Here is a 24,299-nt window from a genome sequence, read left to right on the forward strand (position 1 = left end):
CACTGAGCAGCACAGTTACAACTGGCCTGTCCGCATGAGCAGGAAGCAGTAGTTTGCTGTCCCGTTGTTGCCCAGACTGGGTGTAATGATATTTCCCCCTCATACACATACACACTAGTGGCGGCAGACTGTCCTGCTTTAGCAGCAGCTACTTCAAAACAAACTAGGCTCCATCTGGCCACTGCTGTCTCTCTGTCGCCCCTCCCCTCTCTCTCTCTCTCTCTCTCCCTCTCTCCCTCTCTGGGCTTTAGTGCGTCAGCTCTGCAACAAGCAGAGCTCAAGAGTCTGCTCCTGACACACTGCCAACTCCCTCCCAACTTTTCCTCGCACTTCACACTCCCTTGGGCTGCTTTCTATGCCTTCAGTATAATGCAGACTGTACTACAGTAGGCAGGATTGTTAGGCAGCCTGGCTGCCATGTTCATGTCCCCACTTTCTTCAGCAGTACTATAATATAGATGCAAACAGTGGAGAATAGATCTATTGTAAAGAAAAAATTTAACTCTACCACACCCTCAGCCAACAAGTTTGGCCCATGCAAAGCACAGCCTTTAATACACAACAATCACATTCAAACAGAACAAATATGAAAGGGTGTCATTGTGTACATACTGATACACAGAGCCTTTCTCAACTCCAATCCCCGCTGCTAAGCTCACAACTACTCTGGATGGATGAGTGCTCACTAACAGAGATTTAGGTGGAGAAAACTGATGTATAAATGTATGTAAACTTCCTGTACAGAGACTCACAGCGCTCGATGTTTTCTTGATGCAAGGCCACACACGGGGCACGGGCAGAGCAGCAGAACGCAGCCACTCAGCTGATCCAGCTTAGCCTCTCAGCCATCTCATTACCGCACAGCATCTGCTTAGTGGTCAAATGCACACAAACACTCTCAGCCACCCACACGTACACACATCCTCACATGACAGAACCTGCTGACATAACAGTTGGTGTAATAAAGCACTACAAGGCAGTTTATCTTCAAAACATTCTGCTTTATTTCAGAAAATCTTTAGGTTTTTGAACATACTAGTTTCAAAGAGGTACATTCAGCTTGGAGGTTTGGAGTGTTGAGGCTGGAGACCCAAAGGGGTGGAGGTGGCGAGGTGTCCCTGCTGCATGACGCAGGGCTGCTGAGGTGCCTGAAGATGTCCACCTCCAACCCTTTACAAACAGGGGCAGCGTCCACAACCGCAGAGCCTCTCGTGCTTCTTTTTTTTTTTTTTTCCTGACATTTTTTTTTTTTTCTTACAAAAGTGGCTGGAAAAAGGTTGCATTAAAAATACAATCCATTATTTTATACTTTTCATTTAGACAGGCAAAACGTTAGATTCCAAGATATTTTTAAGCTCTGAAAATAGCATCTCTGATGTCACTTAAAGGTTGTTTTTTTTTTTTTTTTTTTAAACGAAGCAGGCAGCCCCTCTCAGCGTGTCCTCTTACATCCGGCACAGTGCAGTCTGGACGTGACATGTCACAGAGTAATAAACAGCCTGGCATCCAAAAAATTTAAACAAGCCGTCTTAGTGGAACATGACAATGAAAGGCATGTACATGTTTCCATTTGTTAAAAACAAAATCAACATTAATTCAATTTTCTATTTGGCATTATGACTGCCACTGTGCAGATGCACTGTATCAGATGTGTCAGGCTGCAGTCAGTGGGGGTGAAACACAAAGCCAGCACTACAGAGTACTGTACTGGAGTTATCGTTTGAGCAGGACTCAGTGTAGTAGTACATTAGAACATCCTCATACTGACAGATTTCATTAGTGACATCAATCTTAAATTGGTAAAAGGAGTGACATTGGTTCAGAGTTTGACTCTGGATATTTGGAGTGTGTTGGGGAGGGGGGGGGGGGGGGGGCTGCCTGTCTCTGCATGTATGACAAAGACTGTTAAAAGGGATTGGCACAGGCTCACATCAAGGCTGGAGTAACACAGACAAACTCAGCTGACCCCTTCCACAATGCAAAAAAAAAAGATTGATGCAATAAAAGTATAACATTTGTGAGTAAAAGTACACGTAACAATAAATATGCCAAAAATAGACAATACAAGTTTGTGGAAAAAAACAAGAGAACAAAAAAAACAGTCATTCAGAAACCGTATCTAAAAGTGTTTGATGTCATGGCATGTTTAAATGGAATGTATGAAGCGGTACAAACCAGAAGTTAAAGGAACAAAGCGGTCCACTCCGTCCTCCTGTCAGTCACAAAACCTGACCACAGACAGAAGGAAGGAGACGGAGCATGGATGCTATGTATGAACTATGTTGACTCTGCAGGTCTGGAGTTGATTTTCTTTACACTCCCAACTTCAGCCTGCTTGAGAAAAATGATGCAAACTAGATAATGGGTGATGAACATAAATATCCTCATTTAGGCTTTAGTGCATGTGCGCATTTACGTGTACGGTTACTGCGTGTGTGTTGTTCTCGTCTATATATATCTATGTGTGTGTCCTCAGGCATATATTCATGTGCCTTAGTTACCATCCACGCAATGAAGAAACCAGCTTCCTTAATAGTGCAGGAAATGTCTAAGCAAACTACATCAACGAGGTTCAAGTAATCCTGGTTTTCATGAAGCACGGGCGCGTCTGGCTTCTCTCACCCAGCGCGCACTTCTGTAACACACACACACACACACACACACACACACGCGCTGACTTGTCACTTTCAGGTCACAATAGTGTGGACAGAATCGGATCGCATTACGTTCATCTTTTTGGCTTTGAGCGGATACATCTCTAAACTATATCTATCTATATATATATATATATAAATATATATATATACACAGTACAGCACATATATTAATTTTTCTCATCTTAAATTGAGTCTTAAATTATCTCTGAGGTCGGAAGATTTAGGTCATTCTCCGAGCAATTTTAGATTGCTTAACATCTCTAATCTATATCTCTCAATCTTGCATACACACACACTTTTTGGATTGAGTGGTAATATGGCCTCGGTTAACTCCTCTTATAACAACATGCCAATAACAATATAATCTTTATATAATAATCTTTAAACCAGAAAACCGTCAGTTACTTCTCATCATGAAGTATTTGGACCCGTGGATGAGTGTAATCTCTGAAACATATAACTATTTAATGAATAACCGTTGGAAAAGCGTAATAACTATAAAGTGGAATAACCTTTCAAAGTGTAACCGTTGCAGACTACGAGATCGTCAGGTCTGAATTAAAAGCTGAGCAGGATACAGTGACTGAACATCAGTGGAGTGAAGCTTTCTTGAGAGCCGTCTTTCATGCAGGTGAACCATTCTTGGAGTGGATATTATTACGACTGCTTGTTAAAACACAGCAGTTGGATAGAGCTACTGACAAGGCAGCCGTGTAAGCATTCATTTATAAGCTAGTATTAAAAAACAAAAAAAGTCAAAGAAAGAAAATTCATGCCCGTCATCTGAGTAGATATTTTTTAAAAATAATGCAGGGCACTGCTCTGCAGGCATGCGTTGGGGGGTTGGGAGCTATTGGGATTGGGATTGGGCGGAGAAGGACGGAGCAAAGACCGCTAAACCCCTTTTTTATCCGTCCCCACCCCCCCCCCCCCATTCATCTCTCATCTTCTTCTTATTTTTTCCCATCCTCTTCTTTTCAGATCGAGCATGATGGCAGTCGGCTCTGACCCGACTGGTACGGGACCCTGAAAGTGGCAGATGCTCCGCTGCCTTTTACTGGCGCTCCTTCAGGTGCTTGTAGGATAGTGGTGTGACTGCCGCAATCTGGAAGAGCACAAGCAGACAGATTTCACTTCAATGTTCTCATCATGAGCTGGTGCCAACAAGAGGGAGAAGACGAGACACCTTGAAATCACCAACAACCATCAATCAAAAAAAGAATAGGCGGCGATTGGCCACGCACCACGACACGTAAAAACACACTGAAATGACACGCTCCCCGCCACCAGAGACAAGCAGAAATTAGTAAAGGAAATGCTCCTTGTTTCATCCAAGCCTACTGATCTTGTTGAAGCTCAGCGGGGACATTGAAGAGACACAGAAAATTAAAGTTAGGTTTGAGTCACTGAAGTTTACCTGGACGTTTGTAGGAGGCCGCCCTCTGACAGCTATTGGGAGAATAGAAATGCAGGTTAAACAGTGAAAGCTGTTGCAAAAGTCGCCTGGTGCTGAAGAAAAGCAACAGATATCGGTGACCCTGGTCAACAGTGATGGGAAGGTGCAACACTCACACCTACCAACAGGGGGTGGACAAAACAATGAAAACACCTAGACATTTAATCAAGTGCCAAAAAAGGTGTCGAGAGATTTCCTTTCACCTCCCGACACCTCCTGTGGTCTCGATAGTGCAGCCTTACATCTCTACTGTCAGCTAATGAGTAAAGAAAGTGAAAAAATTATGGGGGGGGAGACATTTTTGTAATGTATTGGATCATTTCAGAATTTCATACTTTGTCCTTATTTTATTTATTCTATAATGTGTTATTTATTTAGGTTTTCCATATTTACCTTGTACAAATACATCGACAAAATGTAATCATGCGATGTTTCCGTTCATTTTGTTGTCACCCTCTTTATGTAATGCAGCACCAATGTCTGCGGTTGTCACGTCATGCAGTGAATTAAGCATAGCACTCACACAAATGCATCAATCTGTTTGACAGGAAAGTAAGCAGACGGTTTTGCACGTGCACACAGGACGAAGCGACCGTGATCAAACCCGCAACGGTACATGAATGTCAGACTGAGGGAAGTTACAATCACAGACCAGCTCTGTTGTTTCACACGGTCAGCTAAGAAAATCCAAGCAAACTTCACCTCGCACACAAAAGAAGATGAGATGGACTGAAATCAACTTGCACATGCAGAAGGTAATATACAAGCGGGGCTTCCAAAGGGAGGCTGAAAGGAGCATGTTTTTAAGGTTTTGCAACATCACGCCGAGAGATGCATTCACATGCATTCCATTTCAACAAAGAAATGTCTCCAGTCTGACGTGGGAAAAGTGCATCGCTTCAGCCGGCCAATATCAGCTCGCACACAACACAAACGAGCACAGTGGGTCATGTTGAATGTAGCCTGGATGCCTTTGATTCTCTTGTTAAAACTCAGAGTTAGGGAACCAGAAAAGCTGGAGAGGTTGGCTGGGGGAGTGAGTCTTTGATTGGCTTAAATGGCCTGAAGGTGGGCTGGTACCTGTTTAAATGACAGTATTGGACTCATCTGAAAAGGTTCTCATGAGCAAGGGCCTGGCTGAAGACCGGGGAGACTGGTAGCCCCCCGCGCTCGACTGAACCGGCTTCTAGAAGGGTGAGGCAAGAGACACCAATGACATTACTACACTGACAAACACACACTTTGTCTGTCTCTCCATCCTTTGCTCTCTCTTGTACACAGACAGATACAGATACACACACACACACACACTTGAATGAAAATGAGTCCTGGTGCCTTTTTAGACAGTTTCCTTGCAATTGTGATTTGTTTTCTCTATATTAATCAGTCCATATTAATACAAGGCTACTACCCTTGCACATTTCTCAAAAGCATGTACGATGTAACACGCACGCACAGACAGAAGGCACCCCCAGGGTTTGCGCTGAAGATCCAGGATGAGGTTGTTGACTTGAGCCTCATGCAAGTAAGTTTGGGTGCTTTGACGGGCTGCATTCACCTGACTCGACATGCGGAGGCAGCAGGCATTGGAGCAGCACAGGCAGCCGGGAGGAAAACACTGACCGACACAACTGGACAGACAAGAACGGAAGACTGACTGCATGTTTAGACACCCGGTCCTACTCCACACTGTTTGGGCACACACACACACACACCGGCCCACTGACCAACACTCCTCCCAATTTAATTAACATTTATCTGAAGAACTCAATTTGAGGTTTTCAAAGATGGGGCCCTCCAAGTATAGCATTCCTGATGTAATATTGCATCTGAAATCTGAGTCGTCTGACCTAATCTGTCCAACCGAGTTGGGACTGTAAAAAGCCACATAACGCCACCCCGAGTTACTTTAGAGGGTAAGGAAGGAGTCAAACAGTGGGAGAGGAAGGACACAACAGGTAGGAAACAAGCAAGACTGGCAGGCACAGAAACTCTGCAGGAAGAGACTTAAGTATAAGAGCTGACAGAAAGAAATAGAGACCTCAGTCACTCCACGAGAAGCTGTGAGTGCTAGGGGTCTGCGACAACATGAAGATAGTAGATGTCCCAGAGGAAGGAAGGCGATGTTTCATCTTTAGGGAGGCAGGAACAGAGAGGGACAGAGAAGAAATAAGAGGGTGAGACAGAGTAAGAAGCAGTTAGAAAATGTAGAAAACAAGTAAAAATAAAAGGTTAAAGGGTGTGTTCTGTAGACTGCAAAATCCACAGTATGCCAGCTCCTGCAGCTACCAATAACAATATTTAATTTGTACATGTTTGGTTCTGTAACATTTTCACTCAAACAGAAATACTGAAAAACAAACGCTGTGATCAGTAGATACAGTATTGTACAAAGCTGCTGTAAGACTCCACTCAAATACATGAAACACATTTGGTTTATTACTTTTCCCAAATAAAACAAGTCTAGACATTATAAAAAAAGTGTGGAACAAATTTCCATTTCCAGCTGCTTGGAAAACACATTAGCCTCATGGGGAGTTAAGTGTAACAACATAAGTTGTCCTCTGGAGGAAATGGGAGGGAAATCAAACTGTCCATATGAAAGTAAGTCGTACCAAAAACTTGCCTGATTTTTTGACTGGTTTTATAAATGTTTTGTCAGAGTACCTCACAGAGGGCTTTAATAGATCAGAGGGAGTCGTTGACGGAGGCCAACAGTCCTCTGCAGTGAAGCATTGTTCCGTATATACAAAGACATGATCAATACAATCATATGTGAAACTTCTCGTAACTATACCCCACCTACGTCAAGGATGGGCTCCATTAATAATGATCCAGCCCCTGGGGAACAAATATATGTAAAGTTTGAGCTTTGTAAATCTCAGACAGAGATAGAGAAGGCAGAAGGGTAAAAGAGAGAAAGAGAGAGAAAGAGAGAGAGAGAGAGAGAGAGAGAGTGAGAGAGAGAAGAGAGCGAAGAGAGAGTGAGAGAGAGAGTGAGAGATGAGTGAGAGAGAGTGAGAGATAGAAGAGAATGAGAGTTTCTCTCTCTCTCCTATCTCTCTAGCTCGCTATAACTCGCCTATCTCGAAACTCTACACCTCGTGTCTACCTCTCTCAGATCTCTATATATATTTGCCCTCTCTCTCATATCATACTCTCCTCTCTCTCTCGTGCCCTCTCGCACGCCGCTTCGCTATCCGCGCGCGCTGCGCTCTAGATCGCCTGTCGCTCTCTCGCTCTCTCTCTCTCTCTCGTCTCTCCTCTCTCTCTCTCTCCCTCTCTCGCTCCCTCTCTCGCTTCTCCCCGCTCTCTCTCCTGCTCTCTAAGCTCTCGAGCGAGAGCGCGGAGCGCTCTGCGAGGCGAGCGCGAGCGCGAGCGAGTGCGAGAGCGAGAGCGAGCGAGAGGTAGAGAGAGAAGAGAGGGCGAGCGGTAGGAGAAGAGAGAGAGAGAAGTACAGTGTAAGTGTATGTGTTTGAGCTCTACCTGTCGAGCGTGGGGCCCGCGGGGTTTGCGGAACACCACAAGCAGGATCTCTGGCAGTAGGCTGAGCAGGATGAGCAAGATGATGACCAGCCAGGCTGACACTGAGCTCAGCATGTTGGCAAACACAAAGTACAAACGTTGCTGCTTCAGGAAAGGCCTGCAGGAGAGGAAACACTTCCGTTTACACCGGCTGAAAAAGAGCTACAGAAAATGCAAACATTTGCCACAATGAGTATGTAGGTTATCTTATCGTGAGATGTTTCCTAACCATATTATTCCTCCCCAGAAGAAGCTGAAAAACACGTAGAAGGCCAGGGAGCCCCAGATTACAAAGTGGTTGATCCAGGTCCAGTGCCGTGTGTCCAGAGCGAGCTAGAACGGCAGAGAAATGTCAAATATCCAACACAATTCGCCAAAGTCATTGTTCTACGAGACAATGTCGCGGCTCCAAACTTTCGTAGGAAACATACGATATAGATAAGATGAATAAAAAACAGGAGAGTGTGTTACCTTTAGTGTGACGGTGAAGACGAGGACAGTGAAGACAATTGTTCCATATGACCAGTTGCCAAAAACCTGGATTTAAATAAGACAAACGAACAAGTGTACTTAGGAGACGATGCTTAAGTCATTTAATTATCACACCCATTTAGACGTTGAATTAAATCTAACCTGGCCATTATCCTGCAGTGCTGGGTTACTGAACAAATATCGAACACCAAAGAAGAAGAGCAAGCCGTGGAAGACTCCGAGTAGAGTCCAGTAGAGGAACGGTCCCCACTGTAACATGCCGTTCTTAGCAATCCCTCTGGAGAAAGTCAAGAAAGAGAAAGATGAACAAAGTCTTGATCTTTGCATATCATTTAAACTACTAAAAGAGGAACAACAGCATATTTGAGTTAGGAATATGAACTCACACTTTTAATGTCTAATGAAACGGGACTGTGTAACTTGTTCATTAAATCTGAATTGCATTGACAGTATATGATCTATGGCTAAAAAGTAATACGATCATTCACGTGCCACTGTTTTTTTTCTTCCGTTCAATTAATTAAATCAATTAAAAAAATTTTTGCTCAAAACACTGATCCTAGATCTGAAACATAAAGACGAGAAGATTCATTTATATAAACGTTGTTCCTCTTCACTTAAAGGAAGTAAGCACATCTAGATCCACCTGTTCCCAGGTTTACCTGTAGAGGGTGGCATTGTCCAGCAGAACCTCAATGCAGATGTGCTGCTCCAAGAGGCTGTAAGCCAGGATGGGCATAGAGGTGAAGCAGATGTTGTACATCGTCAGATAGGCCGCGTCATACAGGGGCTGGGGAGGATGGGAGCAGGGGGGAGGAGGGGTGAAGGGGGAAGGGTTGGTAAGGAGGAACGAGGGGGAGGAGGAGGAGGAGGAGGAGGAGGGGGAGGGGGCAACCAGGGGTTAATATCATGGAGAGGACACAACTCATACACACCAGCATACTGACACATTCAGTGTTTCATATAAGCAAGCTTATATACATCTTGCATGCAGTTATGGAAGCTCCGTCAGGGTCCATGTGGCATGAGGTAGAATTAAATATTCAAAAAACTAATCTTAAAAAAAGACGATATCTATATTTAGTTTATATATAATTCACAGATCTATGTGAGGAGCAGTTTTTATATAAACACTGTACCATAAAACATTTATTTATTTATTCAAGTATACTTATTTCTCATTAATAACCAAGTGAATTCATCAAAGTGCTCCAAACTGTAATCAGGTCATCTAACTCATAAGTGCATTTCTACAGTGTGACAACACACACATGCCACCACGACTGCATAATATCATACATACGCTGTACCAGGGTGGTAGAACATGACAGCAGTGCTATGTAGTCTAAGTCAGTATATAAACATATCAATCAAAGCTCAAACATCCCAGGGGGGGCAGTGAGGGAGGGGCAATCTGAGGGAAAGAGACTAGCATTCAGGAGGACGAGCCGAGGAGGTGTTGATTCAAGGGACACTGCCTCCTTTCATGTACTGAACACATCTTTGAACCTCAAAGGGCCTCAGGACATACTCACTTGCTGGGAGTAGCCACAGAAGAACTGGTACAAGAACTGAGGTAAGATGAAGCAAAGGTTCTGCAGGCGAACAGAGAAAAAGAATAGGCTCACACTGCTGGACAAAAAACATCAAAGAGGGCATCAAATGCAAGTTTCGTTTGTTAAGAGGATAAGATTCTGTCAAATCTGTCTCAACACATAATCCTCAAATCAGCGGATTTGTTTATGGAAAACAGGCTTTACTGAAACACAAAACAAGTTCTTACCCTGAAGAATGACACGCAGTCCATGTTGTTCCTACCTTGTAAAAGAAATATTGCACCAGGTGGGCAATGCGAACATAGTAGAGATGCCCATGAGCCAACAGAAGTTTCTTGAGGTGCTTGAGTTTGGGGATGGCATAATCACTGTTCCTCACTGCCTGCCGACCCTCTTTACCCTTAATACCTGAAACACCAAGAACAAATATCTCACAAAACAGAACAAAGTCACCAAAAAGCTCCACTTTCCTATATTTGGGACAGTTATTATAAAGCCTTTAGTCAGCTTCAGACTTCTTACCAATCCCAACATGAGCTTCTAAAATCATGCTGACATCATTGGCACCATCTCCAATGGAGAGGGTGATTGGGCTGCCTTTAGAGTGTTTCACCATTTTAACTATCTGTAGATGGAGCAAGACGGAGGGGCAACAATTGAAAGAATCTGAAACCAAGCGTTCACTGTGAAAATCATTATCTTTTAATTCTTTGACGAGGAAATATTTCCCACATGTTAACTATATTGTTCTGACCTGCGCCTTTTGTAGAGGAGCCATGCGACAGCAGAGCACAGATGTGCAGTTTTGACAAATTTGCAGGAACAGGCTCTTGTAGCGACTTGAGTTGGATTCTGAGGAGGAGTTGAGCACCATCGACAGAGTGGCTCCATCTATGATGAAGCCGTAGTCCTGGTTTGCTGAAGACCAGGTCCTAAAAATGTGTGTTCAAGTCCAGCGATTAATAAGATTCAGTTTGGTTAAATGAACACCCTAATACAAGAGCAAAGTATCACATAATACCCTCAATACACATCATGTAAGTCAAGGTACCAACCTGGTGACTCCTGCCTTAACGGGTGGTGCATCCTGTACGGCTTTCTTGTGGTATTCAAGCAAGAGCTCATGCAGTCGTTCCTCACGCCTCCTCCCTCCATCCTCCAGAGTACGGACGGTCAGCTCCAAAAGCTCTGTATTTCTCTGGAACAATCTACAAGCATAGCAGGTGGACTTTGCCGTCTCCATCTTGTCCCCCGTCAGGACCCAAACCTTAATGCCTGCACCCTGCAGAGCCTCCATGGTCTCGGCTGCCTCCTCTTGAAGCCTGGGAGATGAGAACAAAACAATTAAGTAATGAGACAAAAAGGAAGGTTATCACACTAACTCTGAGATGTGTTGTGACACAAACATTGGTAGCAACTATAGCAATATTCTGCTATTAGCATTAACATTTTGTTTATATTAATGTACCAAATTCACATAATCATTCATAAATGTTTAGGGTTGGGGTGGTACTTACTACTATAAAAAAAAAAATATCGTATTATCATTATTATTAATTTTTTCACGCTGATATAAATTAATCTACTGTGAACTTATTTCAGATTAAATGCATTGATGCATGCTGATGTAATAAAATGTTCCATCTCTTTGGTGTTAGTTAATGCATTTTCTAAATGCAATAGTAATTATAAAACACTAAGAACTTGGATTGTGGAAGATTACCTACTGTATACCACAAGAGGGCGCTGTGGGCTTACTTTAAAAGGTTCTGAATAAAGGGGACTTCTGGCTGTCAAGCCACTTATCAGACAAAAACTACCAGCAATCAGGTGACATGACAAAAAGGCATGAGACAGGAAAAGGGTGGTGGAAGTGTTGAGGTTGCATAAAAGTAGATGCATTATAAAAAAAGGAAGAATTAATTCATTTCAGCAAAACAACAAAGTGAGTCAAGACAGGACGTTTATGACACGTTGTTTATTGCTGGCATCTGCTAACTTTTGGCCACTTCTATCAACTCCAGGTGTATTCTGGGATTTAGGGCCTCCTAAAATACTTGGCACGGATATTTAATGAGATCAGGGGAGAGGAAGGACAAGAGCAGCATGCAAGATAACAAAAAGTAAGACATTGGCCAACTTTAAAACGTCAGCAGGTTCATCGGCGTGAGCTGTGTGTTCGTGTTGTGTGAGCACCCACCGGTCTTCTACAGCAGTAGCTCCTATGAGACTCATGCCTGTCTCCACTTGGTTGTAAACAGACATGAGCTTCTCCTCTCTGTCCTGCAGAGCCAATCTAGCTTCCCTCAATTCTGCATCTGCCTGGGCGTACTCCTCTGCACTGAGATATTTGTAGGCCACACACAGTGTCCGGTAGCCCTCCTAAACAGTGGAACACACAGCACCCAATGTCAGGACAAGAAAACACAAAACAACCTGTTCTGAAGTCATTGTAATCTTAAATTAAAACTCGTCTGACCCTAGAATCATAAAGTACTTTTAAACGTAACAGAAATTAATATATTAGGGGTGTCACTCACTGTTGCATTACGCTCCACATGCATGCGTATCCTTTCAACCTCCTCCTGTCTGACGCGAGGAAAGATGGAGGAGTCCGCTCCCTTACAGAAGAGCAATGTATCACCTGGACATAAGAAAACACGTACACATAAAACACACAGCATGTGTGCATGTGGGGGCTGAGGGCCAACACTGAATCACTGTCTGCAATAAATCTAACAGTAATCTCAAGCTCACCTGATTTGGATCTGACTATTACACTCATTCGCCTTCTCACTGGGTCAAAGTTCAACACGTGAAGTAGTTCATACCTTTGGGGAGGTACAAAATGGAAGTAAAATAAAAGCAGTAGTGCAAATGCAAATACGCTGTGACATAACTGACTTACATTTCAATATCATTGTTCCTGGTGAGAATCTTCATGGTTTTACTTTCAAAACCTAGAAATGTGAAGCCATACCTGCAGATGGAGACAAATCATCAGGATAAAAACATATATATGCATTTTGTGATAATCATATACAAACAACATTGAGTCAGAACTGCCCATCTCTTACCTCATGGCACCCTTGACCAGAGCAACCTCATCAGGTGAGGAGGCGATAAAGCCTCTCTGCTCCTGCAGTGGTCGGAGCACTTCTCCATCCACCCCTACGCCATCCACCTGGTTTATCAGTCCGTCCCCTTGGACTTGACCCTGCTCTGTAGACTCCTTCACCTGGACTGTGTGGCACAGACACAGGGCACGCAGAAACAGCTCTTCCCTCTCCTAATAACACAACACGAACATGGCTTAATAAAGTCAATTAAGATTCAGTAAATTGTGTGTAAACTAAATTAATGTATAAAAAAAAAAAAGTAAAATTAAAAGTAAATTCATTTACAGCAACACATGGAGCCATATACAGTAGCACATACATATACAGTAGCTGGAGTTTAGATAACACCCAGATTTTACAACCATTTGTCTAAATTGACTTCTTATCAACATGTGTGTTGAAGTCTGTGTTATCAGGCGCTCATGTTAAGAGCACACAGCCACATTGCTCCGCCTCCATGTTGAGTGCTTATGTTGACATGTCAAGGAGACTGTATGTGGGTGACCTATGAAGGGTCTTCCTGAGCAGCGGGGTATGTAATGGCCATATGTTTGCTACATGTGAGACTTTTACAGCAGATGGAGGGACACCACAACACCCACCTTGCCAGCTTTGTGCTGCACTTTGTTTACAGGTCCATCTGGGACACAGAATCCGTCCAACTCTGAGCCTGCGTCCCGGTACTTGTACTGGAAGCCATCGATGCAGCACTCTATGAACTCCATGTTGTTCTGAGTGAGGGTGCCCGTCTTGTCTGTGAAGACATACTCCACCTGCAGGCAATGTGATAAAAAAAAAGACATGACGGACTCTTCCAAACCCATAAAGATTCCGTTTCCCATTTAACGGATTCCAACAATAAGATTAGGCAATTACTCCCAGAAAGAATTAAACTGCATCAGTTTAACGAAGCATCGCCTTTAATTGAAGTAATCATCGGGCAAACCAAGTGAGACTGATCTACGGCAGCACAGTTTCAGTTAGAAGTGCCATAAAAACAAGAGAAGTCAGGTCAGCACGGCCAATCTGACGTTATTATAAACAGCTCATAGTTTACAGTAGCACTGTACAGATGTGCTGTGGCAACAGCGGTGCAAGTAACCGCAGCGGTCGGTAGCTTCCATGAACTTTGCTACATTTTGTTTTTAATTCTTTTCTTTTTTAGATGCATTCATCAACATCAGAGAAGGAAGCGTTTTGGGTTAAGTGCAGCAGACATTGAGACGATCTTCTGACCCACGCAGCCAGTGAGCCACACCTGCAGTACCAAACGTCACAGAGTGACCGCCCCCCAGAAAGAAAAAGTACCCACTACCCAGCCTGCTCCTGGCCCCATTTCTGGTTGCAGGCTAACCCGGATCAAGCTGCACATAACAGGCAGATCGCAGGGCAGAGTGCAGGACTCCGGTGAGACGATAGGGGGCGGACTGTGTTTACATCAATGATGCTTGGTGCTGAAACGTCAAAGTCAACGGACAACATGGACAATGTTTCCTTGATATCAAATTTATTTTTAATGTCAAAGATGTTGGTCAAATTATCTGCCCAGAGAATTCTCCATTGTTTCTGTTTGTTTACATTCCTCCTGATGCAAATCGAATTAAATATACTTCAGGAAAGCACTACTACCACCATTTTTGTTTTGTTCCGTTTTGTCATGTTCGATTGGATCTTCGGTCTCACCTGCAATTTTGCTTTTCTTTTCAAAATTTCAAATATTTAGCCGGGTAAAAATGAGATACCTTTCTGTAACAGTAGTTGAGAGCCACAGCATAAGCAGTGTAACAAAGAATATGCTTTTTTCATGAATCATTCTTTTCATAATTGTATGATTTTATTAGATTTGAGTGATTTATGTGTGAACATATTTTCCTTTACATTTTAAATAATGACATAAAGTGAGACATACAGTGGTGGTGTTATATTTACACACTCAGTGGGTGTTTGACAACCGTTCGTGCTGTTCCAAAGCACTGAATTGTGTAGTTCTAGTTGTTGTTCATGGACACTTTATATGTAGTGTTCAGAATATTCTTTTGAAATTTTTGACATTTTTTGATAATATTGCCAAAGTTATTTAGGGGGCTACTCGTCTTTCTAGAGCAACAGGCTAAAATCAGTTTTACAATCAATGCTTCAGAACATTTAGTTCTATTTTGTAATTTAACACACAGCAATGCTGACTTGACAGAAAGCAGTTCCCACCAATGACATTTCTGCAATTTAAATGTCGTTTCATTTCATTCAATTTTGACCGTCGGCCTCACCTGTCCCAGCTCCTCATTGAGGTCTGAAGTGTTGACCAGTGCCCCCTCCTTTATTTCAGGGTCAAAGAAGTCCTTGTCCCATGTGATGAAAAAGGATCCCAAAAACTTTTGCATCTCAACTGTCACATACATTGACACCGGAATGATGAAGTTGAAGAGCACCATGAAGGAGAGGAAGTCAGTGAACATCTTCAGATACTGTTGATGAGAACACAGGGCCGTATTTAAATGTTAATCTTATCTAGACTAAATAGAACTCCATGTGCAACGCATACACCATGTGCTTAAGGTGAGGCCTATAGTACATCCCAACAACAAATATGACAGACATGGTGATAATCAGAAGGTTGGATTACAATGTTTGCAGTTCATTGAGGGAGAGGGGTGAGGGTTATCAGCCAATACAATGGACCATGTACTAATGTAGGTCTGAAGTGAGCCTGTGGAGGCTTGTAGTTGTACCACATTAACACAGTCTCCTACAATAACATTTGCAATACACATAATAACACAATGTACTGAGGCAATGCTATCAAGACCTTTTTACCTTTTGTTCTCCAGCAGAGGTAATTCCTGCACGGCTTGGATTGTGGTGACACTTAGCTCATAGTTTATTGCTTTGAAAACAAGGACATGCGGCAGGTTGCTAAAACATTCACTCACCAGATTGGTGTCTTTCTCTCTCTGGGTTTTCTCGTTGTACCAAGGCTCATCCTGTCCGGGCTTGCTCTGCCACACATACTTAAGTGTAGTGCACACTAGGGCCTTGCTCACCAATATGCAAAGGTAAACCAGAAGGAAGGCATTGATAGACCTGAAAATAAAACAAAAGCAAATAAAATCAGTACCAAAAAGGGATGTTGCATTTTTATTTTTTAACTTGTTTACGACAATTCCTCTAAACTTACTTCTCCACAGCAGAGCGTTTCTGAGACTTGCCCTGGTAGTTGAGAGCCATCTTTGTCTCCATGCCAGTATAAACTGCAACACCTTGAGGAAGAAAAGGAGATCCGTTTTGTTAAGCTATCTTCACTAAAAAAAAAATAAGTTATTGGAATAAAATCAATATCACTTGACTCACCACATATTTTCTGAGTGTTTTTTAAAGTCGACCCTTTCAGGAGGAGGTTTTCTGGGCCCAAAGACCTGCACAATCACATCAGTAGATCAAACAGTTTAGTAATACAGAAGCTGTGCAAGTCCACACAATCCTCTATTCTCTAAATGGAAACCTGGCAGGCAAGCTGGCATCCACTCGAAAATATGCAGTGACAAAACACAGTATGACGGCGGTCTGGGCTTACAACCGTTTCCAGTATTCTTGAGAAGGACATTGGCATTTGTTTATATGGCCATTACAAAACAGTCAATGATAAATGCCTGTGGGAGTGCTTTGGAAGCCGAGGCTGAAGCCGTGCCAGCCTGTTTTCATTTTAATGCTTTTCTGCAATGAAGGATCAATTAAATAATGATTTCTTGGTGATGCAAAGGGAAACAAATGAGTGCTTAAGCAACTGTGTTTTGATTCTGCTTTCACTTAAAGTGGGCTGAGATTGTTGTGCATTAGTGCTCTCACCTCACTGCGGGATCCTGATCGGTTTTGTAGATGTGCATACGGCCGACAAACCTGGAACAAAATGACACTGCACGCTCAGAAACTGAACATTTGTTTTGCATACATTAATGAATATGTTAATGGCAGAGTGGATTTGAACTTGAGGTATCCTAATCTATAATCAGCTCATTTACTTTAAAAACTGTAAGTACTCTCGGTTGCAGAGATTTGGGAGCCAGCTAATTATACTGGTGTCAGTTTGATTTACTCAATAATAGCAAACATTTGGCCCTTTGCACGTCTCTAACAACATTCTGATGTCGAATATTTCTACTCCTTGTCCCAAGGGGGAGCCAGAGGCTGTCAGAGTTTAGATTCCCTCAATTGAATAAGGATCAACTGTGCCATTCCTAATATGAAACACACACTAAGGCTCGCTAAAAACCTTTCCACTTAACACTCGACATGTTAATATTAGAGTCACTTAGGACATTTTAACTGGCATTGATCAATCCAACAATCCAAAACCACAGGCAACGCATGCTTGTGGTGTAAATCTGTTGGGGCCACATTATTAGTGCCTACTTGTAAAGGTCAGGCTGTGGCTGTTCACACTCGATGGTGGCGTTGAGAGATTCCAGGTCCTTCTCCGTGTCTGGCACTGTGTAGTGTGTCTGAACAAGTGGAAGAGGCAGAGGCAGAGGCAGAGAGAGAGAGAGAGGCAGAGAGAGAGAGGCAGAGAGAGAGAGGCAGAGAGAGAGAGGCAGAGAGAGAGAGAGAGGCAGAGAGAGAGAGAGACAGAGAGAGAGAGGCAGAGAGAGAGAGAGAGAGAGAGAGAGAGGCAGAGAGAGGCAGAGAGGCAGAGAGAGAGAGAGAGAGAGAGAGGCAGAGAGAGAGAGGCAGAGAGAGAGAGGCAGAGAGAGAGGCAGAGAGAGAGAGGCAGAGAGAGAGAGGCAGAGAGAGGCAGAGAGAGAGAGACAGAGAGAGAGGCAGAGAGAGAGAGACAGAGAGAGAGGCAGAGAGAGAGAGGCAGAGAGAGGCAGAGAGAGAGAGGCAGAGAGAGGCAGAGAGAGAGAGGCAGAGAGAGCGAGAGAGCGAGAGCGAGAGCGAGAGAGCGAGAGCGAGAGCGAGAGAGCGAGAGCGAGAGAGAGAGAGAGCGAGAGAGAGAGAGCGAGAGCGAGAGAGAGCGAGAGAGACAGAGACACAGAGAGAGAGGCAGAGAGAGGCAGAGAGAGGCAGAGAGAGAGAGGCAGAGAGAGAGAGAGAGAGCGAGAGGCAGAGAGAGAGCCAGAGAGAGAGAGAGAGACAGAGACAGAGAGAGAGGCAGAGAGAGAGAGAGAGCGAGAGGCAGAGAGAGAGAGAGAGAAGAGAGAGAGAGAGAGGCCAGAGAGAGAGAGAGAGGAAGGAAAGCCGAGAGGCAGAGAGAGAGAGAGAGAGAGAGAGAGAGAGCCAGAAGAGAGAGCCCAGAGAGAGAGAGACAGAGAGAGAGATGGCAAGAGAGAGAGAGACAGACGAGAGCGACAGAGAGAGAAAGGCAGAGAGAAGTGCAGAGGAGAGAGAGAGAGAGAGAGAGAGAGAGAGAGAGAGAGAGAGAGAGGCAGAGAGAGAGAGAGAGAGAGAAGAGAGAGGAGAGAGGCAGAGAGAGAGAGAGAGAGAGAGAGAGAGGCAGAGAGAGGCAGAGAGAGAGAGAGAGAGAGAGAGAGAGAGACAGAGAGAGAGAGAGAGAGGCAGAGAGAGAGAGAGAGGCAGAGAGAGGCAGAGAGAGAGAGAGAGAGAGAGAGAGAGAGAGAGAGAGAGAGAGAGAGAGAGAGAAAACGTGAACTTTCTGCGATATATAGATTTAAATTCCTATTAATTGTAAAAACTACACAATTAATATAAGATATAAATATAGATATGCTCTTATACCCACTTCCCTTCCCTATAAACATATTTATTTTTTTAAAGTACAACTATAACTTAACAGAAACTAGAATGAAGGTTTTAAGTGTATTCTTCCAAGCAAACATTTTATCGAAGATATTTCCCCAATCTAACCATTCTGTTATAACATATAAGGGGATCGGAGGCCCATCTTACTTTATGGTTGGACTCTCCATCCAGACTTGCTGTGGTAACGAAACATGTGTCGTCATCTCGGCAGGACTGCAGCAGTATTAAATCACAGGGAAAGGTCTCGTCTTCATCCACCTCCACGACATCTCCCACCTGATCAAAGAAACACAACCAAACACCACTTGTAAAGACGTTTCACAAGAGATTTAAACAATCACAGGGAGCAGAAGGACTCAAAAATAAACTTACATTGTTGCCAATTTCCTTTCAAGTTATTGTGGCTAATTTGTCAGCAAGCTACTGCCTACTTGAAGATATAGCGTAAATAGAGCAACATGAGCATCCCTGCAGAGCCTGAGCTTTGGTCAATATCCATTCTCCTTTTAGCTCCGCTTTGATCCGCCAAATACTGACACAAATCTGGCTCTTTGGCTTTCTAAATGTTTATTTTAGCTCTAGTCTATTTAGCACCAGGAGGTAGCCCACGGTGAACTTGTGTAAGCTCCTGTGCGGGGAGCAGCTGTCCAAAGTTTCACACAAAGCAACAATGTTTTTGGTTTTGGTTCACTTTACATATTGGAAAATATTGTTTAAAAGCATCATGTTTAACCTGAACGCACGTAACTCTTGGAAAAATAATGTTGCCTAGAGCAAACAGATAAGAATGCATTGGAGAAATAACCTGCACGCAACACCCTGAATACATGAATTACCGTCACACCCATGTTTGAACATCTAATCAGTTCAGCATACAGGGCAGGCTCTCCCCTGTGCATGTATTCCAAACAGTCATGCTAAGCTGCCAGCAGTTTCTTCCTGGCCGATGTCGCTAAGAAAATATTTATTCCAGTGGATGTGGCTGCTGAAAGGTACCTTGATCTTCTCACTCTCCTTCCGTATCCTCCGGCCTTGCTCTAGCACTGTCACTGGGTACTTATTCACCTCATTGTCAGCCTTGTGCCGTAACCAGTCCTCATAGCCCTACGGCAACACATCAGAATCAACATTGCGTTAGTGGCTTAAACAACGAAAAGTGCAACATTTTGTTATATGTACCTTATTTTGTTCTGTACATACTGAAACTCTCCCCAATCACAAGGGAAGACACAAACACATGTGTTCAAACAATATAATATTTACATTTAGTGTTTCACCATTATGTTTAAAAAACAAAAAGCAGCAGAAGGAGATAATGTTTGTCCTGCAGTGCATTGGAACAGCATGGCAGGTAAAAAAAGAAAAAGAAAAAAGAAATCCTGGGGCTGCAGCAGCAGCATAAGGCACAAATACTAGCCTTCATATAAAGTACTTTGAGATAGTGATGGAGATGCTGCAGAGATGCAGAGGGTAGAGAGGGAAACTAGAGTGTGTGCCAAGGCGGAGCTCGAGCCAGAAAGCGGGATTACCGGGAAAGGTGATAGATGGAGAGAGAAAGTCTGGTTGAGTGATGCAGAGAAATGATGCCAGGTGGATGAAAGTGTGGGGGGGGGGGGGGGAAGAGGGAGGGCAGGCATTCCACGGATGGTCAGTTGAACTATACAGTTCACCTTAGCCTGACTAATAAGAGTCGGGCATCCTGCCTTGGTGTCCCACTTCAGAGCCCTGGTTGAAGGCGGCTCAGCGGTATCAGTGCGTCCCATATATTTTCACAAGGAAGTCCACCCACTATTGTGAATTTCAAAGCCCCAGCAGTACACTAACTAAAAAGCCAATCCTAGAACAATACATCTGAAGCTGTGACATGGAAGCAACAGAGTCAAGGAAACAGACCCTCCCCTTGATCATTTGTATCTCTGTAATAGACTCGCTCTCTCTCTCTATTTGCTCACATTCCCCGAGAGCCCATTTCGTCTTCTCCCCAAATCACAATTTCACCAGCGGAGTACATTTACACAAAACCAAAGAGAGCCTTAGTCACGTACTTTATACAAAAATCACAGCAAGGGAGTTATGAAGGCAGGCGGGGTTATTATGTTATATGTAGAGGAGGAAAGGATATAGTGCAAAGAGGGACAATATGAGGCAATATAAATCACAATAAAAGGTTTATTATCATACACTCTTCAGCTTCATTAGGCAGCATCTTACCTGCTTGATAGCGGTTACTGTAATCACAAAAAATAATGGTAGGCCACTGGTGACTGGGCTGGTAGGGGTGTCCACTATCACCTATTGGGAGAAAAAAAACAATTTCACTTGAGAGGAATGTAACACTAAACCATAAACATCTGACCTTCAAACTGAACAGCTATGCATTGAATACTATACAGCTCTACAAGCTTCACTGCAGCACATGTGCGTTGTGTGTTTGTGGTGACAGAGGGAGGAGTGTGTGGTAGACTGGTCGAGAATATGGGGCAAGCCTTCTAAATGCAGGGTGTAGTCGGTTTATGTGAGGCGAGTCTACTACTCCCCACATTTGTTCATCAGTGGGAAACACAGGGGAGACATTTACATTTTGGAAGGGAGCGAGGGAGGTTCTGGACCGCAGAACTTTTAATCAAGCGGACCAGGGGCAGAGTGCTTAATCTGCAGGCATGCCAACACTTCTGTGTCACTGCCAAGGCATGGGAGAGGGCCAACACAAAGCTTTGTTGGACTCACTTTACCTGCCCGAGCTGTACGTGAGGGAATCTAGCGTTATGGTACGCTGTTTCATTTGTGTGTGTAATGAGATTGTGGGACCAGGGATCAGGTAATCCCAAACAACCAGTTTAGGAGCAGCACCTGACCAAGGCGTCCAGCTAAAGCCCCAGTACACAGATGGCCTTGTGTGTTTGTGTGTTCCTTAAAACCATCATAAGATGGCTTTACCCTGGCATTTCTGATCCTGCACAATGCAGGCTGGTCTCCCCCTGAGCTGGAGTGCGTATTCTAGCACACACACACACACACACACACACACACACACACACACGACACATCCAGCTCGTTGGTATTCTGACCAGAAGCATTACAAGCTGTCAGATAGACATCACCTCAAGGAAGAGCAGGAGATGCGTTTTGAAGCAGTCTCCGGTGTTTTACTCACCTGTGCATGGACTAAGAATGAATTAAAAAAAAACCTGCTGCTTGCTCAGTTATCACGGACAGACATGAACAAACAGCTACATTCAGTACACACACACACACACACACACACACACACACACACACACACACACACACACACACACACACACACACACACACACACACACACACACACACACACACACACACACACACACACACACACACACACACACACACACACACACGAGCTTCACTGTGATTACAATTAACTGGAGGATTAATCAATTACGAGGCAGGGATGGACTCGTGCACATCGACCATTTGGAGGAGTGCAGATTCAGAGGAGAGTCTGCATTATATTTGTAGAGGTTGCCAATTCCAGTGAGACAGAAGCAAACGTAATGATTCTGCCGCAGCAGCCTCAGGTGTAGAGAGCCAGAGGTGAGAGTGCTCAATGCTTCAACAGAGCGGTGCGTGTACATGAGGATGGTATGAGGCTCTGTGTTAAAGACGCATTACACCTTACACATTGCTACAGGCTATAAAACTCGTGGACTATTAAATGCCTGGGGATCTTAGTTTACCCCGGTCATGTTAGCCCTCCACTGTTTGGTATGATCAGATCCTCGAAGGACAACAAGTCCCATGGATGTGATGAATATTGCAGAAAGGTGATGGAGAACTGTATTTTTGCCTATTCCTATGACTGGATTAAGTGTTGGCTGATCACAGAAAGCAAAAAAAAGAAACCTGCAGGAAGGACTGAGGACAGCATGTCCCACTGATGCAGCAGCCAGATGGCCAAACTTGACAAAGGGTGACCACAGCACAGAGAGGAGGCTTTACAAAGCCAACTTTTAGCATAAATGTTGCTTGATTTATCTTTGGTGCTTCTATGACAATTACGATGGCAACTGTTCAATAGAGGACTACAAAAATAGATAAATGAAGGTGGTGTCATTTTTAGTACAAGTTCATAAACATGAGTGATTCTATAAAAAAAAAAAAAAAAGTGCTTTCTTTCATCTCACACTAAAATAAGACTTGTAAAATAAGACTTGTAAAATGAGACTTGAAAGTTTTACAGACAGAGAGACGAGGACAGCCATTCATTTTGGATTAGGGTGAGGGTGAAAACTGCCCTTTAATGCGTCAATAGTATCATTATGGAAAATACTGCAACCTCCTGAGAAAACTAAAAACCTACACAAAACCTTCAGCGACTGTACTTCTGCCAAACAACTCACAATTCTCCCAGAGCTCGCCTTTCACAGTTTATCCGTGCTGATTCACAACAATCCCCACCAAACTTCCAGATGGCCAAATACCTTTCCTCCTCTGCACCAAATGCAAAGCCAAAAACATCTCAGCAATAGGAGTGAACTGTGTGCTGCTGCTGATGTGCTGGTGTGATATCGGAGCTGCAGAGCGGAGCAGCACAGAGCCCTTCATCTGAGCAGGGGAAGTGTGTCAGAGTGAGCGACAGACAGCAGGTCCCCGGAGTCCCAGGGGCAGCGCTGTGGGCCCTCGCATCCTCCTACCCCTTTGCCCTTTCGTTCCCCCTCTCTCTCCCCTTTTCTCCCGCTCTCTCACTGCACTCTATTCCCATTCGATCAAATTCAAGAAAAGACATGCAGGGCTATTTATAGCAGAGTGGTGCTTTTTTATCAGCCTGTGTCTATTTGTGGCACTCAGAAGTACAGAGGGCTTCCTGGCTGCTGACGTCAGCAGTGCAGCGCTGCAGAGAGACAGGGGGGGGTGAGCGAGAGAAAGGGAGAAAAGAACGACAGAAAGAAAGAGACCAAATGACAAAGGCAGAGACAAAAAGGAGCGGAGGACGGGAGGATGCATGACATTTTGTTGTCGTTAGAGCATTTGCATTAAACCTCTAAGAGGAAGTGAGAAGGTTTATTTCTGTCCGCGAGATGCAAGTGTATAATGAGTGCACACGGAGTCTGTGTACCTGTTTCTCTCTCTCATCCTCTCGCTCTGATATAATAGCAGGCTGCATGGGAGAAAAACTGAGTGGTTGGGATGAGGAGCCCCTCAAGACTGGATTAGTGGAGAAACGCCAGCCACGCTGCAGCTTGGGTAAACAGCGTCAGCAAACCCAGGACACCCACTGAGTCATACATCAACACGCACAAGCGCATACACGTGCGTACGATGTATTTAAACACAAACATCACACACTGATAATCCTTGTGTGTTTGTGGGAGTGATGCAAACATGTTTGGTGGTTCACTCCCACATAAGTGTACTGCATTAGCTCACGGTAATGTTGCACCATAGCTCACAACTGTCCAAAATTCAGCATCATTATGCATTAGCTGCGGATACTGTAGAGTAAATAAATAATAAAGTAAATAAAGGCTGTCAACTGTAAATACAGGCGGAAACAAGGGCCAGAGGAAAAAATAAACACTGCAGTTGCTCTGCTATTGACTTAAGAATGATGGAATGACTTTGCGACAGCAGTTATTTCTCAGTTTAGTACAGTGCTGGGCTGGGCTTCAGGGAGCAGTCACTCTGTGAGCTCATTCAGTCAGTATGCGACTAGATAGAGCACATCCCTCCTGAGCAAAGCCAACACCAGCACCTG

The 24,299-nt window shown here is 43.9% G+C and overlaps 1 protein-coding gene across 11 annotated transcripts in view; it reads right to left on the reverse strand.

Annotated features, from left to right (window-relative positions):
* Window positions 1-1,181: 1,181 nt before the first annotated feature.
* atp11c (ATPase phospholipid transporting 11C (ATP11C blood group)) overlaps window positions 1,182-24,299 on the reverse strand; it is a 39,833-nt gene continuing 16,715 nt past the window's right edge. For 2 of the 11 annotated variants that reach the window (XM_029442063.1, XM_029442073.1), the window contains exons 4-29: window positions 20,771-20,851; window positions 19,556-19,663; window positions 18,707-18,835; window positions 17,213-17,301; window positions 16,649-16,699; window positions 16,154-16,218; window positions 15,981-16,062; window positions 15,736-15,886; window positions 15,073-15,270; window positions 13,408-13,578; window positions 12,764-12,975; window positions 12,595-12,666; window positions 12,444-12,517; window positions 12,227-12,330; window positions 11,887-12,068; window positions 10,742-11,008; window positions 10,441-10,618; window positions 10,209-10,311; window positions 9,949-10,094; window positions 9,666-9,725; window positions 8,793-8,920; window positions 8,272-8,407; window positions 8,110-8,175; window positions 7,868-7,971; window positions 7,600-7,756; window positions 1,182-5,299 (exon numbers count right to left, since the gene is read on the reverse strand). In XM_029442063.1, the coding sequence (XP_029297923.1) occupies window positions 5,198-5,299; window positions 7,600-7,756; window positions 7,868-7,971; window positions 8,110-8,175; window positions 8,272-8,407; window positions 8,793-8,920; window positions 9,666-9,725; window positions 9,949-10,094; window positions 10,209-10,311; window positions 10,441-10,618; window positions 10,742-11,008; window positions 11,887-12,068; window positions 12,227-12,330; window positions 12,444-12,517; window positions 12,595-12,666; window positions 12,764-12,975; window positions 13,408-13,578; window positions 15,073-15,270; window positions 15,736-15,886; window positions 15,981-16,062; window positions 16,154-16,218; window positions 16,649-16,699; window positions 17,213-17,301; window positions 18,707-18,835; window positions 19,556-19,663; window positions 20,771-20,851 (3,216 nt within the window). In that variant the 3' untranslated portion in view covers window positions 1,182-5,197. Of the gene's footprint in view, window positions 5,300-6,154; window positions 6,246-7,599; window positions 7,757-7,867; window positions 7,972-8,109; window positions 8,176-8,271; window positions 8,408-8,792; window positions 8,921-9,665; window positions 9,726-9,948; window positions 10,095-10,208; window positions 10,312-10,440; window positions 10,619-10,741; window positions 11,009-11,886; window positions 12,069-12,226; window positions 12,331-12,443; window positions 12,518-12,594; window positions 12,667-12,763; window positions 12,976-13,407; window positions 13,579-15,072; window positions 15,271-15,735; window positions 15,887-15,980; window positions 16,063-16,153; window positions 16,219-16,648; window positions 16,700-17,212; window positions 17,302-18,706; window positions 18,836-19,555; window positions 19,664-20,770; window positions 20,852-24,299 lie in introns of all 11 variants that reach the window. The other 9 variants (XM_029442068.1, XM_029442066.1, XM_029442070.1 and 6 more) reach the window with 9 other exon arrangements.

Source organism: Cottoperca gobio, chromosome 10 (genome assembly GCF_900634415.1).
Source record: "Cottoperca gobio chromosome 10, fCotGob3.1, whole genome shotgun sequence".
NCBI lineage: Eukaryota > Metazoa > Chordata > Actinopteri > Perciformes > Bovichtidae > Cottoperca > Cottoperca gobio.